The sequence below is a fragment of the Macrobrachium nipponense genome, chromosome 36 (assembly GCF_015104395.2).
Source record: "Macrobrachium nipponense isolate FS-2020 chromosome 36, ASM1510439v2, whole genome shotgun sequence".
In the NCBI taxonomy this organism is placed as follows: Eukaryota; Metazoa; Arthropoda; class Malacostraca; order Decapoda; family Palaemonidae; genus Macrobrachium; species Macrobrachium nipponense.
In genome coordinates this window covers 12,536,581-12,550,147 of record NC_087220.1, presented here as the reverse complement: position 1 = coordinate 12,550,147, position 13,567 = coordinate 12,536,581, and the positions used below count along the sequence as shown (strand labels likewise).

General features: G+C 36.1%; 1 protein-coding gene across 1 annotated transcript in view; it reads left to right on the top strand.

Annotated features, from left to right (window-relative positions):
* The window catches only part of LOC135203368 (uncharacterized), a 256,227-nt gene extending 250,044 nt beyond the window's left edge, over positions 1 to 6,183 (top strand). Inside the window, exons 2-5 of the mRNA XM_064233102.1 lie at positions 3,862 to 4,012; positions 4,484 to 4,592; positions 5,179 to 5,363; positions 6,051 to 6,183. Of these exons, the coding sequence (XP_064089172.1) occupies positions 3,862 to 4,012; positions 4,484 to 4,592; positions 5,179 to 5,363; positions 6,051 to 6,183 (578 nt within the window). The remainder of the gene's footprint in view (positions 1 to 3,861; positions 4,013 to 4,483; positions 4,593 to 5,178; positions 5,364 to 6,050) is intronic.
* The last annotated feature ends 7,384 nt before the right edge of the window (positions 6,184 to 13,567 follow it).

Genomic DNA, 13,567 nt, shown 5'->3' with positions numbered 1-13,567 from the left:
CCTTATTAGTCTTTGTAGCTCGCTTGCCATTTATTTGAATTTCTTTGTTATGACTGATTTTGTCAATTGTATCTGGGATCACTAAAATTTCCCTGAAAAGGATGGTTTAGTTAGTGCAGAGTGAATTTGGAATTCCGCGTGATTTCATTCTAATTCCGAAGAATAAATAAAAAGACCGTTAGAAAAATCTAAGACCCCAGAGACGAGGTCTCTTCCAGAACGTTGGAGCTTACAGTCGAGGGAATAGGCAACTCTTTCCATGAGGATTGTTTGAAAGCTTTCTAGAATTAAATTTGTTTTTCCCGTTATCCCTTGGTCTACTTTTGGTTATTTTCCTATTTCTTAATAATTCATTTTCTAATATTTATACATTATACATAAAAGCCAACCAAGTAGCAAATTATGCTTATTCTGAAAGAAATCTCTTTAAAATAGGAATAAAATAGAGAAAGAATAAAAAATAAGAGATATATAAATATAAAAACACAGAGATAAATGGTAAATGCAAAAGCTGCTGTATAAAATGCATTTGCTGGAGAGAATTTTTTTTTATAAATGGTTTTATTTAGAAAATCTACCAGTCGCGTTCGTAGTCAATAAAATGATCTTAGCCATACACATAAAAAGAGTAATTCAGAGAGAGAGACGAGATCGAAGGCGAGAGAGAGAGAAGAGAGAGAGAGAGAGAGAGAGGTAATTCTCATTTCGGAAAACGGTGCTCTATCACAATAATTAAAAGCTTCTCATAGTGATGATTGTAAATAAAATTATTTTTATTTGAGATAGATCACAGGTTATACAGTTTAACGTTTTGTCATTGGATAGGATATTCCACTGCGCAATGATTAGTTTTCTTTATTTGATTTAGATAATGAAGGAATTGAGTGTTCATCCTAACTAATGCTTGACATCGCTTGAATCAAATATGTGTGAAATTGGTCCGATTAAACTTTTGTGTTCGAGATAAATGTCGATTGCTTATCAAAATATCACTCCTTAATAAAAAAAAAAGTTATATATAATTTACCACATTTTGTGTATTTTTTGTATAAATATATATGGAAAGATCAATAGTACTTAACACATTACTATAATGTTTAGTGCAATTGATATCTAGCCACGTAAACAAATCTAACCCTTCTGGCCAGCCCTAGGAGAGTTGTTAATCAGCTCAGTAGTCTGGTAACACTAAGATATACTTAACTTATTGCAATCGTTTACTTACACTTTACTGACCAGCAACTGATACAACTAACAATTAACTATACATCAATGGAAAGGTAATCTATTGTTGATTTGCATGGACAAATGACAAAATCTACATATCCTTATGGTAAGTCATCTGAAAATTCCTATGTATTTGACGACTGGCCTCACCTTTAAAATGAAAGCAAAACCAATGAAATGAACTGAATTACAAATTTATAAGCAGCAATTAAAGCGAAATTTCCCTGAACGTTTATTGGCAGAGTGATAAACAAGTAATTGTTTTACGCACACTTGGAAGGACCGAGGTTCAAGTATATGCAATTGTAAAGGCAATTTTTCATATTTCTGTAGGGCATAAGAAAGTTTTCCTACTTCTCTCAGATGAAGAGAGTGCAGCTTTACAAATATATATAAAATTGATTAAGACAAACTTTCTCCGGTAATATGGACTTTTATTTTAGCGTATCTTGTTAATTACAAATATTAACACGAGTATTGTAGCATGGATAATAATGCATGAATAATAACCTCCCTGAAAGTGATCAGGGACGAATGATTCCTGTCACGGTTGCCTCCTGGGTGAAATTTCATGACACTCTAGGGATTTAAAATAAATAAAAAACGCAGTCTCAACTCATTTGACCCGAAAGATAAATGACACAACTAAAGATATGATATTCTGGACATGAAATGATGAACAACTGCTATAGTCACACATAAATATATAATACTCATCACAAGACTTCAATTGCATGAAATTAAAACAATGAACCTATTGGTAATTTCCGAAGGCGAACGCAATGTCAGATTCACTGATGACGCAGTTTTGCATTTCATGAACTTATAGATAGATTTAAACTACTGTAACACTATCAGAGAGAGAGAGAGAGAGAGAGAGAGAGAGAGAGAGAGAGAGAGAGAGAGAGAGAGAGAGAGATGGGATCAAACAGCATGAAAGAAATTATGCCTTGCACAAACCCTTCTCATCAACAACCTCTCGAAAGTTCAGTTCAATTATAGAAAGAAATGGATGCACATACGGCGCCATAAAACCAGCTTTTGCAGATAAACTTGATGAGAAAAGCTGAATTATCATTTTCATATATTCCACCTGTTCACCGTCATCCAAGACTCAGAGAAAGCACTTACCATCTCTTATCAGGCTACAAGTAACTGCCCTTCATGTGCCACGCTTTGAGATAATTCCTCAAGGTCGATATGAACTACTTCCACACAGCGGAGACAATGTTGCCTTTCCCGCACCCGGTTCTTTTTGCCAGACTGCACTCGTGAATTTCATCAGCAGCCATTTGACAGAACGTTGAAACATGCTCTGTTTTTTAGGGAGTTATCGAATAATCGTCCCCCGATAATCAGATAAGTCAGATCGACCTGACCTTGGATGTGGCCTAATCCTTATTTTCATATCTGCAAAATCGGCTTCTATTTTCACTGGTGAATTTATCCTTGCGTTTAAACGAGGGCTATTACATTAATACATTTTATAACATCAACAGTTCTCTTTTTACAGAGGTTATCAGATAAACGCTCACTACCGACTGTCAAGTCACATTCGAACTTGCATAAACGTCGCATAAAAAGAAAAATAACGCACACGCAAAAATACGACCAACAGTAATAACAAAGAGGAGTAATTCATAACAACATTATACCTGCGGAAAACAAATAGAACATCAATTAAATAGGAGTTCCGGAGCCAAAAAATATATCTCGATAACCATTCGAAAGTTACTATATACAAAAAAAATCCCGTCCATCTGCTACCGATTTAGAAGAATTTCTTCCCTAATGCCATCCCAGAACTTTAGCTTATCGAAACCCCCAACCGCTCCCACCCCTCAATTTCTGAACAGTGTACCATTCACCAGATGCTGCGGAGTCAATTTAGAAAACAACGGCCCATCCATCCTTGGCGCTAGCTGTTCAGCGGTACTTTAAAGAAATCACCAGATCGCACTTGACATTACATAAAACCAAAATATGATCAATATTTGGAAATAATGGATCTACTACTGAACCATTTTGAGGGCAAAGTGGGATTATCGATAGGGCCTTGGAAACTGAGAAGTCTTTTGTCTAGAATATATTCCACAACGTTTTTGGCGACTATCTTTCTGCATCTAAGATATGGAAGTCTGTTCCCGATTCTGATTCCATTATTTATCTGTCTGGGACCTTTCTGGTGAAAAATGGACCAGTTCTTTGGTGGCTGCCCATACACTTTTACACCCTCATTCAAATTCTGGTCACAGCTAAGTGGGTTTAGTATTTCTTGTAACCTTACCTTCTCTAAGGCAATTCCCTTCAAACTGAATATCCTTTGAAATTTTACTGAATAGTATTGCAGCCAACCCACAAGGGTGGTATAATATTCAATGTCGAGTTTCGTAATACTTTTACCTTGGGTTCGAATCCTTCTCTTGCGTTCTAGGATTTAGGGTTCAGGGTTAAATGAAGTAGTTGAAAGCTGTGGTAATTAGTACGCGCCCTTTTTTTATATAATAATCGTCAAATACTACCTTCAAAAATCAGCTGTATGAAAATATGACTAAGCACAAATCTTACCCTACAAATTTTGACCTTCGTAACTCACGCTCTTACGAGTTTACATAAAGCGCCAGTTTCTTACAGCTTCGAACATCCCGGGTCCTAATGGCCTTTACACAAAGGTGTTCCGCAAGACTTACAACTTGGGGACTTCGAGTGAGCTCTACACTTACACCCCAGACTTGTCGACCAAAGGAATCGACGATGACATTGAAAGTGTCCATCAAACTGGCTTGTAAGTCTCACAGATCTTTTTGATGCTCTCTCTCTCTCTCTCTCTCTCTCTCTCTCTCTCTCTCTCTCTCTCTCTCTCTCTCTCTGTTAAAAAGTTTCCAGATTCCTATAAAGGATGAGATTCTATAACACCTGACGTAATGGCACGTATTTCACAAACTGATTCGTCAAAACCATAATCAATGAACTGCATTTCACAGCCTTATGCAAGAGCAAACTCCCATCAACGCCTATACTTCAATGGGGATTACTTGATAATTTACCTCATTTCTATCATCTCAAGAGTTGTCGCTTTCAAGATATTGGTATCTTGCAATCAAATATGATTTTTTACATTAACATAATTACACGTGTTTTTAAGTAGTGTAACATAACGACCTACAATGCAAGTGGTAAGTTCTTTAACATTATTTCCCTGCATTTCAATGGGTGATTTTTGAGTATATTGTGTAATTATATAATGATATTACAGGTGGATTTATTACGAAAATAAAGATTACAACAAGGAATTCCAAGGAAAGATTCATTATGTGCACGGCATAGGATATTCAACGGACTTTCCCACTAAGTTCAGAAATATGGTAAGCAAGCTACCGTTCTTTTAAAATGACATCTCAATAACCAACTGCCTTACAGTATAGTTTAAAACCGAAATGAGCCCCAGCTTACAGAAATATACCAGATAAGCCTTTTTTCTGCTACTTTCCTAACTGTTAACAGTATCCGTATGCAAACAATAATTCTTGCACTTTCAATTCAGTGGAATCAATTGAATACTCCTGTAAAAATCCACATTGGAAGCAGTACGATTTTCATCCCTCAACAGATACAATAAAAGTAAAGCTTCCTCGGATGCACCGCTTAAACTAACGGCACAACACTATGGCGACTGACTGAAATCACTGCTTTAAAGTAAAAACAAACACATTCCATCCACTTTTCAACCCACGAACTTATAGTAACTTCTACAGTTGACGGGATAATCCACCACGGAATGAACGAAAACCTTCTCCGTTTTAACCCAGTAGAAATAAAAGCAATCACAAAATTATTGAAATCTCATCAATTTAATAACCCATGAAATCAAGGGCAACTTTCCCAGCAAATAACTCGAAAATCCATGGCAGATTCACGCGGGAATCTGTATTTATTCAAAGCCCCTTCCAGGCATCTTCAGCCCGCTTCACCGGCCACAGGGTCGTCCTGAACGCCGACACCTGGAACATCTATGAAGGGCATTACTTCACCGGAAGGGAGCTTTTCGGTACGAACGACACGGCCACCTTGGGAGAGCTTGACCTTCAAGTTTCTTCAATTGTGGTCACGGGTACAAGCGCTTGGACTGTGTACACGTGAGTCTGCTTGTTTTGTATAGTGACATTTGTGCAATCTCAGAAGGGGATTCCATGCTCTGAAATACGTAAAAATGTATAAGGGAGAAAGATTCCGGAGTTTCCCATTAAAATCGAAACTGAATGAATGTCTACATTTGCCTCAAAAGCTTTCTTGCCATGAAAGCATACAGCGCAGCGACATCTCTGCCTAATCAAGTTACTGACATCAGTACAGGACAAGATTATTCGAGTCTCCCCTAACAATATAAAACCGTTTCTCTTATATGGTAACATTATTAATTACATGTCATCAAAGCTTATGTCATTATAGTCATAAATTTGTTCGATTTTCATCTGCCCTAAAACGTTTAATTTGATACTTAATGGTCACCAGCTGTTACAAATTGATGTTGTCAAACTGTCAAATTTCATGATTTTGCCACTTGTCAACCCATCTTCCGAAGTGACATTTATGATACGTATTAAAAAAAAAAAAGACACACACACACACACACACACAAGAAAAGCAAAGGCCTTTGAAAGAGAAATAATACAATTCGTGTTTAATTCATCAATCCTCCTCTTAGCTGTGACTTCAATATCTGAACAGTATCTCTCGATTTGTGTAGACGGAGGTTGATAGAATGGGTCCCTTATTCTATATACCTTGGTGTAGGCAACAGCGTCGTCTTTATCGCCCAACAGAGGCCAATCCTTCACGGGCGAAGGGGTCTGCGTTTATCCTGCCACATTTCATGACCGGTCGCCTTCGGGAGAGCGACTTGACGTCGGTGTTTATGGAATCGTAAGTTTGTTTCCCTGTTTAAAACTAGAATGACGAGCACATAGCGCTTGCGAATAAACACACATACACACCAGTTATGTACCTACGAAGCAAATGAAAAATGATGATGTTTGTATCTGGGAATATCGCACAAACATACACTCTCTCCAGTGCGCTTCAGGGAAACGGATACACCAAGACTAAATAAATCATAATAATTACCGAGTTAAAGAAATATGCAATCATTACCCAATACATATGAAAGCAGACATGGGCTACATAATATGTCTGACACAGCAAAAACATATTGGTAATTATCTTGTCTCCTTTCTAGACATGTGTTCATACTTCAGTGGTAACTTACAGTCGCTGTTAGTACCTTGAGAATATCAATCTTCAATCATAATGATTAAACTAAAAAATGCTAGTTCCCCTTCATATGAACTATAGTTATTCAAGACATGATAATCAGCCATTCGGTGAGGAACGCGGATATCCAAGAAGGGTGAATAAATCAGGAAGGGGACATTGTTGTTATTATATATTGCCAGATATATAGTTTCTATATTTATAACATGAATTACTTTAATTCAACCAGGTAACTACTCTTGGACTACCTGAAGACAGCATCCGCTCCATACGAAAAGGATGTTGGTCAAGCAAGGTTGCGACTCCTTCAGACCTCAGCTACCAACACAAAGACTCCAATGGTGGCTGGGGATTCGTTGGACTCTAAAATGGAGACACAGGCTCCAAGACAACGGTTGATTTGCAAGTTTAAATTTGGATGTTATGAGCTACTGATTTGGGAATTAAAATTATATTTGGGTGTGTGAAGAAAGTATTAATTTCAAAATTACCGACCACCTGGCCCAACAAACTTAGAAGAAAATGTTTGTACTATCCTTTAATAATCTGACGGTTTCTGACCAATTCCTTATCCATGGATATGAAAATTCCCAATCTTCCACCAATATTCCTTCAGGATATCTGAAGGCCAACTCTTTCACCTCTTTGTAACAAGAAGCTGTTATATATTTGAAAATTATATCCAACATGCGCTATTGTAACCTAAATATAAAATGTTCGCAAGTCGCAATGTTTTCATGACTAACTCAGAAATGAGTTGAGAATTTTGGATTTTGCAACATTTACCAAAATGTAATCTTATTTCCACCTCGAGTAGTTCTCTACTCCACCAATAAAATGACATATGTGGCCTAGAGAGACATGAATGAAAATATTACAGCTGCGAGAAGTGGTCATGATGGAAATTTGGTGCACCACGACCCTTTCCGGGCACTTATTCCCGAACTGAAACCGAGAACTGAAAACCTTCATAAAAAAAAAGCGGGACGCCATATCTTAAAATCTAACCACAGAATCTTCTCGTAGATGGTGACATTATGTTTCCCATACTCAAATTACTCTCAATACTCTTCTTTGAACTGATCTAGGCTAACCTAACCTAACCCTAGGGATATGGCCAAAAAACCAGGGCTGGAGCAATACTAGTATACATCTCGGGAATTTGATTCCAGGGGCATTTTGCATAATGAGAAGAAAGTCAAGGAAAAATGTCCGCTAGAGCCCAACGTCTTCCTGAGGCATTTAGTTCAGTGAAAAGCAATTTCGTGATAAGATTGGTCGTTATATAACATCTGAAACAATATTGCCCCACTTTCTATACACACTCTATCTATTATCTATCCATCTTTCAGACTCATATCAATGACTAATGCCACTCTTTACAATCTTACATCTCTAAATTAATTGAAAATATAATTTAGGCCAATGAAGTAATTCAACACTGAAACGGAAATTGACAGTAAAACGGTTGAAAGGTGTAACAGGAAGAAACATCACAGTTGCACTATGATTCAACTGTAAGGAGAGGGTGGCAAGTAAGCTAGAATAAAGATAATATGAAAAGAGATACAGTGAAAGGAACGAAAAGAATTGCAGGTAGGGGCCGAAGGTATGCTGCAAAGAACCATAAGTGCACTGACGGTTCTACCCATGATCATATTGTTTGTCAGCCTTCACAGAAGTATTAAACTCTAGCCGTGCCACCATGTTTCAGTATGCCACCTGACAAATACTTAATTAAACCCTGCTAATAACCACACTAGAAGATATTTCAAAGCAAAAATCAACGAGAGGGAACATGAAATATTGTAACCTAAGAACTTCATTAATTTGTTAATAACTATCAAGGTCCTCGGACTCAAGTTATAAAAGAACAAGTAAAAGATATGCCGAAGTTTCTTCGGCGCAATCGAGTTTTCTGTACATCATACGATGTTGTATGAGCCCGACCTATGAAAGAGTCAGCCCAAGCCCAGTGTTGGCTTGTCCTATATCGTTGCCAGACGCACGGTCATGGATAACTTTAACCCTAAATAGGATAAAATAAAAACTATTGATTCTAAGGGGCTACAATTTGGTATGTTTGATGATTGATGAGTGGATGATCAAAAGACCAATTCGCAGCCATAGCTCTAGCCTCAGTAGTTTTTAAAATCTGAGGACTGACATAAAAAGTGGTCTCAGTAGTTTTTTTTTTTTTCTAAAAAGTCCTCTGGTTACTATCAAGTGTATGCGGGTATATAAGGTACCATCCCCAAAACACAAGGATCCATTCCCTAACAAGAAGTGAGCCCAGAGAAAAAGCGAGATAATGGTCACAGCAACATTCAAGCTTTAACTTCTGAATCACAGATGAGACCCCTGTGCAGAAAATATTCCCAAAATTGGCCAATTTACATAGTTTAACATAAGGCTCTTCAACAATACACCCAACACACAGCACCATTTGCTCCCCTGTCTCCCTTTCTCTCGTTAAAAAAGCTCACCTTCATACATACGGGATTATTCAGGCCTTTCTTTTCTGCTTCTCTCAAAACTTTTTACTCCTGCACTTCTTTCACTAACCTATGTCTCATTCTTTTGATAGAAGCAAACCATCTTAATACATCAATATCAGTCTTTTTACGTATGCTAACCCTGTCACCACAACTTTTTAAAATTAAAGCTTCTAAGTATCCTAACATTTGGTTCAACAATATAATGACTCATTATATATAATGCTAAGCAAACATTGAATTAATGGTTATGCCAAAAGTAAGTTGAAAATGATCATTAAACTCTCCCAAACCTTAAGCAAAACAAATAGATACCTAAATATATTAATAGACTTGAAAGAACAAAGCAGGTTACCAGGCATTCTGAAAGGAACCAGGATACACAAAACGTAAATGGTGCCAATCTAAAAGCGCCCTTAAATGCTAAACAGTGTGTGATTTTGATGGTCATGTTTTCATCTCGAACTCAACCGCAGGCAATTTTCAAAGTCCGCACCGTGAGATATGAACAAGTTTGTTGTGGGCAGCAAGGTTTGAAAGATATAACAGGAAGAAAACCTCGCAGTTGCACTATGAAGCAATGTTAAGAGAGGTTGGACAGTGAGATGGAAGAAAGAGAATATGAATGGGGGTACAGTAAAAGGAAGGTAACGGGGTGCAGCTAGGGACTGAAGGAATTCTGCAATAAACCTTAAGTAATGTCTGCAGTGCACGGCATGAGGTGCACTGATAGCACTACTCCACTAAAGGGTTTATTTTATAAATTAGCAATTGCTGGGTAAATCTGACATTATACTAGATAAACCATCATATTAATATTATATTTGAATGACCTTTTGCAGTGATCTTACCTCTAAAAGATAAACCTATGTTTTAGGAACAATAAGAACATTTATTATTGTATTTTATTAAATATGCATTTCCGTAACGGGTCAAGTTCTGTACTAAATATTACTGTCAATGGAAGCTTCCAGTTAACAATTAATATTTTGTAAAATGTGTATTTTATTCGTCCAAAGTCAGTAACTTTAGAAAAATAATTCTTCCACATAAGATTTTTCTCGATTCAAACCAGAACATCCCAAGTTAGTGTTAATTAAAGGACAAGACTCTCCGCTCTGAGACTTGGGCGTCGCGACACCTGTTTACTACCCAAATGGAATATTCCTATAAGAATAATAAACTAAGGGAACACAGAACCAGTTCCTTCCAATAAGCCCTAATATGGAAAGTTTTCCAGATAGAAAATTCCAATTTCAAATTCTTGGAAAAGGTGAAGTCGTAGAATAGTCATTAAGTTCAATGATTTCCTTAGCCGAGTTTGGTATTACAGTAGTTAAATAACCTGATGTACATTTATTTTTAAAATTCAGATATCAATTCATGGTGAGCCTTAAAAAATCGAATACGAGGGAGGCAGCAGAAGCGTAACTGAAAAGCTTCATCAAAGATGAATGCTCATGATGAGAATACAACTTTGTCGTGATAGCCCGATGTCTTGACGTCGAGGCATTTCAAATATCGCTGTTGCTGTTATATCAATGACCCCAAAATAAAAGATAGCGCTGCAGCGTCTTGTCGAAGTCTCAAGAAGCCACCTCAATTCTGTCATTAAAATTAAATTAAATCTGGTTTTAAAGACAATAAACAGAAGCAATATGGCGAACTTCCCACCCGTTGAGTCAGACATGATAAATGGTGCCTGGTTTAACCGATAAGATAATTATTCCACACAGACTTTTACAAATACACACAGACACACACACACACACTCAATTGCAGAGCGTGTTTAACATTGCTAATACTCCCTCTGCAACGGAGATATTTACAAATTAAATGACATTAATGGCTCAGTTAAAGTAAGCAGAGCTCAGAGGCTGCCAAGAATACCTCGAACACAAGATTTGATGTAATCACTTGCACAATGGAATTTAAGGAAAAGTGCACCGACAAATTCAGGCTGACATAAAACGCTGACACTTGAAAATAAAGTAAAGGCGTCTAGTGAGAGAATTCAAACTATGTGACTGAACCTTTGTAAACACAGCACTTTACTTTGTAGACGTGGCTTCGGGGCAGGTCGAATGGCCTTTAGGAGGACTTAATTAAGGGGCTCACTGGGGAGAAGACGGAGGCCTGGCAAGGTGGACCTCGTGAAAGGGCACGGTACTTTGAGGGAGGCTGAGGTAGGGGAGGGGAGTAGAGGGGAGGAATATACATATATATATATATATATATATATATATAATATATATATATATATATATATATATATATATAATATATATATATAGAAAAACATGTATAATAAGGCCATTACAAACATTGTCTGTTTGTAATGGCCTTATTATACATGTTTTCTATATTTTTCTTTCTTCACTGTGCTTTTCAAGACACAAAGCAACACACAGCGCAAAACGAGTGAGCAAGAAAGCTCTCAAAAAGGCACAGTGAGTAAAGAAAAATATAGAAAACATGTATAATAAGGCCATTACAAACAGACAATGTTCATAAAGATCACTCAACCATGCGACACCCCAACAAGTCAAAAGAAGGAAAGGAAATTGCCTAATGAGAGCATTACATACAAAAATAAAGAAAATTGACTACCTGTCGACCAGTTAATAAAGCAAATAAATTCGCAATTACGAATAGTAACAATAATAGCGGTACTAACAACATACGTATAAAGACATCATCATTAACAGAAACAACAACAAGTAATATCAAAATAAGTGAATGAACAGTAATATCAATAAGAAATACATTAAAAGGAAAATGACTAATACAAAAATTTAGAGGATAATGTTGAAACTTTTCACTATTTTATCTATGATAAGATTGACTAATTTGTACACACCAGGGCTCAGATTTAAAAGTTTTTTTTTCTAGAATACGTCTTCATAAAAGCAGATTCAATTATATTCCTACTAATATAATCGTTACAAAATAAGATTTTTTTGCTTCTGTTCAATCAATAGCATAGTGATGATTACTAAGAAGAATAAAAAGGGACACTAGAAGTCTTTCCTGTTCTAATAGAATATTTATGTTGGTTTAATCTAGTAGAAACTTCTTTCCTAGTTTGGAGGTTATTTTTCTTGTCACAAGTTTACAAGGAATAGTACAGAAGCAGTAAGTAGATGAATTTTATGATAAGGTATTGATGATTTACTTATCAGAATGAAGATGTAAGAAATAAATAATGTGCATGTTAAATGGTACAAATAAAATTATTTCTAATGAAATAGTACTCATTTTAATTTTCATTGTTGAAACAACGCTCTATTTGTCTATAGATTTTAGCACGAACCTTCGAGTAAGCTGGATGTCGGATCACGCCTTGTTAAACCTTCACATAAATAATTATACACTACTCGGGCTTTTAATATATTATTATTATTTTATTATTTATTATTATTATTATTATTATTAGTATTATTATTATTATTATTATTATTATTATTATTATTATTATTATTATTAAAAATAGCAATTTTTTTACATAGAAATTACAGGTTTTTTTTATATCTAACTACTTTTAAAGGTAAAATTACAAAATGTTAAGTTACCTCAATAAATACAGAAATCTAATTATCTATACAACTCCGCTTGCCTACTCATATCCTATCATGTAACGTCAAAGCCAGCTGGCATTTCCAGGTTGCTGGGTTATGCAATGTGTCAATTCAAATTACCTACGATGTCTAAGCAATTCTAAGCCAACGGTTTGTTCCCCTCAGTGACATTCAGTAGAATTAGAATATTATCTTAGACGAAGAAACAGTTTACCATTATGCTTTATATTTTAACTCCACCATTCCATGAAATTTAGTTAAACCTACCCATTTTTCACTATTTCATAACCCAAATGATTATCGTAGTGCTATCCATGTTCGTGGTCATGAGGGTAACAATAGCTAAATATATAATGATCTAAAAGCAATATTATTTCATTTCCCTCTCAGTTTCCAATAAAAAAAAATATCTCCAAGCCTTGCCGTATCTCTTCTCATAAGCAATACTCATTGTAATATGTCCATAAAGGACTTCATTGGGAAAGTTTTAAGATTTCTATAAAGTTGAAAATTCTCTTGCGTGGCAGATATCTAGTTATTATTACATTTTTTTATTTATTGATTTTTCTTTTTGTCTACCACAATCATCTTATTCGAATGGGTGGTTTTTATGGTATGGGGTTCCAGGTTGCATCCTGCGTGTGTTTCCAGTGGCACACTCTTCTGCATGAGTTCTGGAGCTACTTCAGCTTTTAGGTTCTCCAGGTACCTTTTCAGTGATCTTGGGATCAGGCCTAGTGTTTCTATGGTTATTGGTAGAATTTCTGTAGCATATCCCATATCCCTCCTATTTCTATTTTTAAGTCTTGATACTTAGCAATTTTTTATCTTCTTTCTCACCTAATTTGGTGTTCCATGGTATTGCAACATCAATGGGTGATACTTTCTTCATTATTTTATCAACCAACGTCATGTCTGGTCTATTTGCACGTATCATCCTATCTTTTCTGATACCACAGTCCAGAGGATCTTTGCCTGATTGTTTTCTAACTTTCC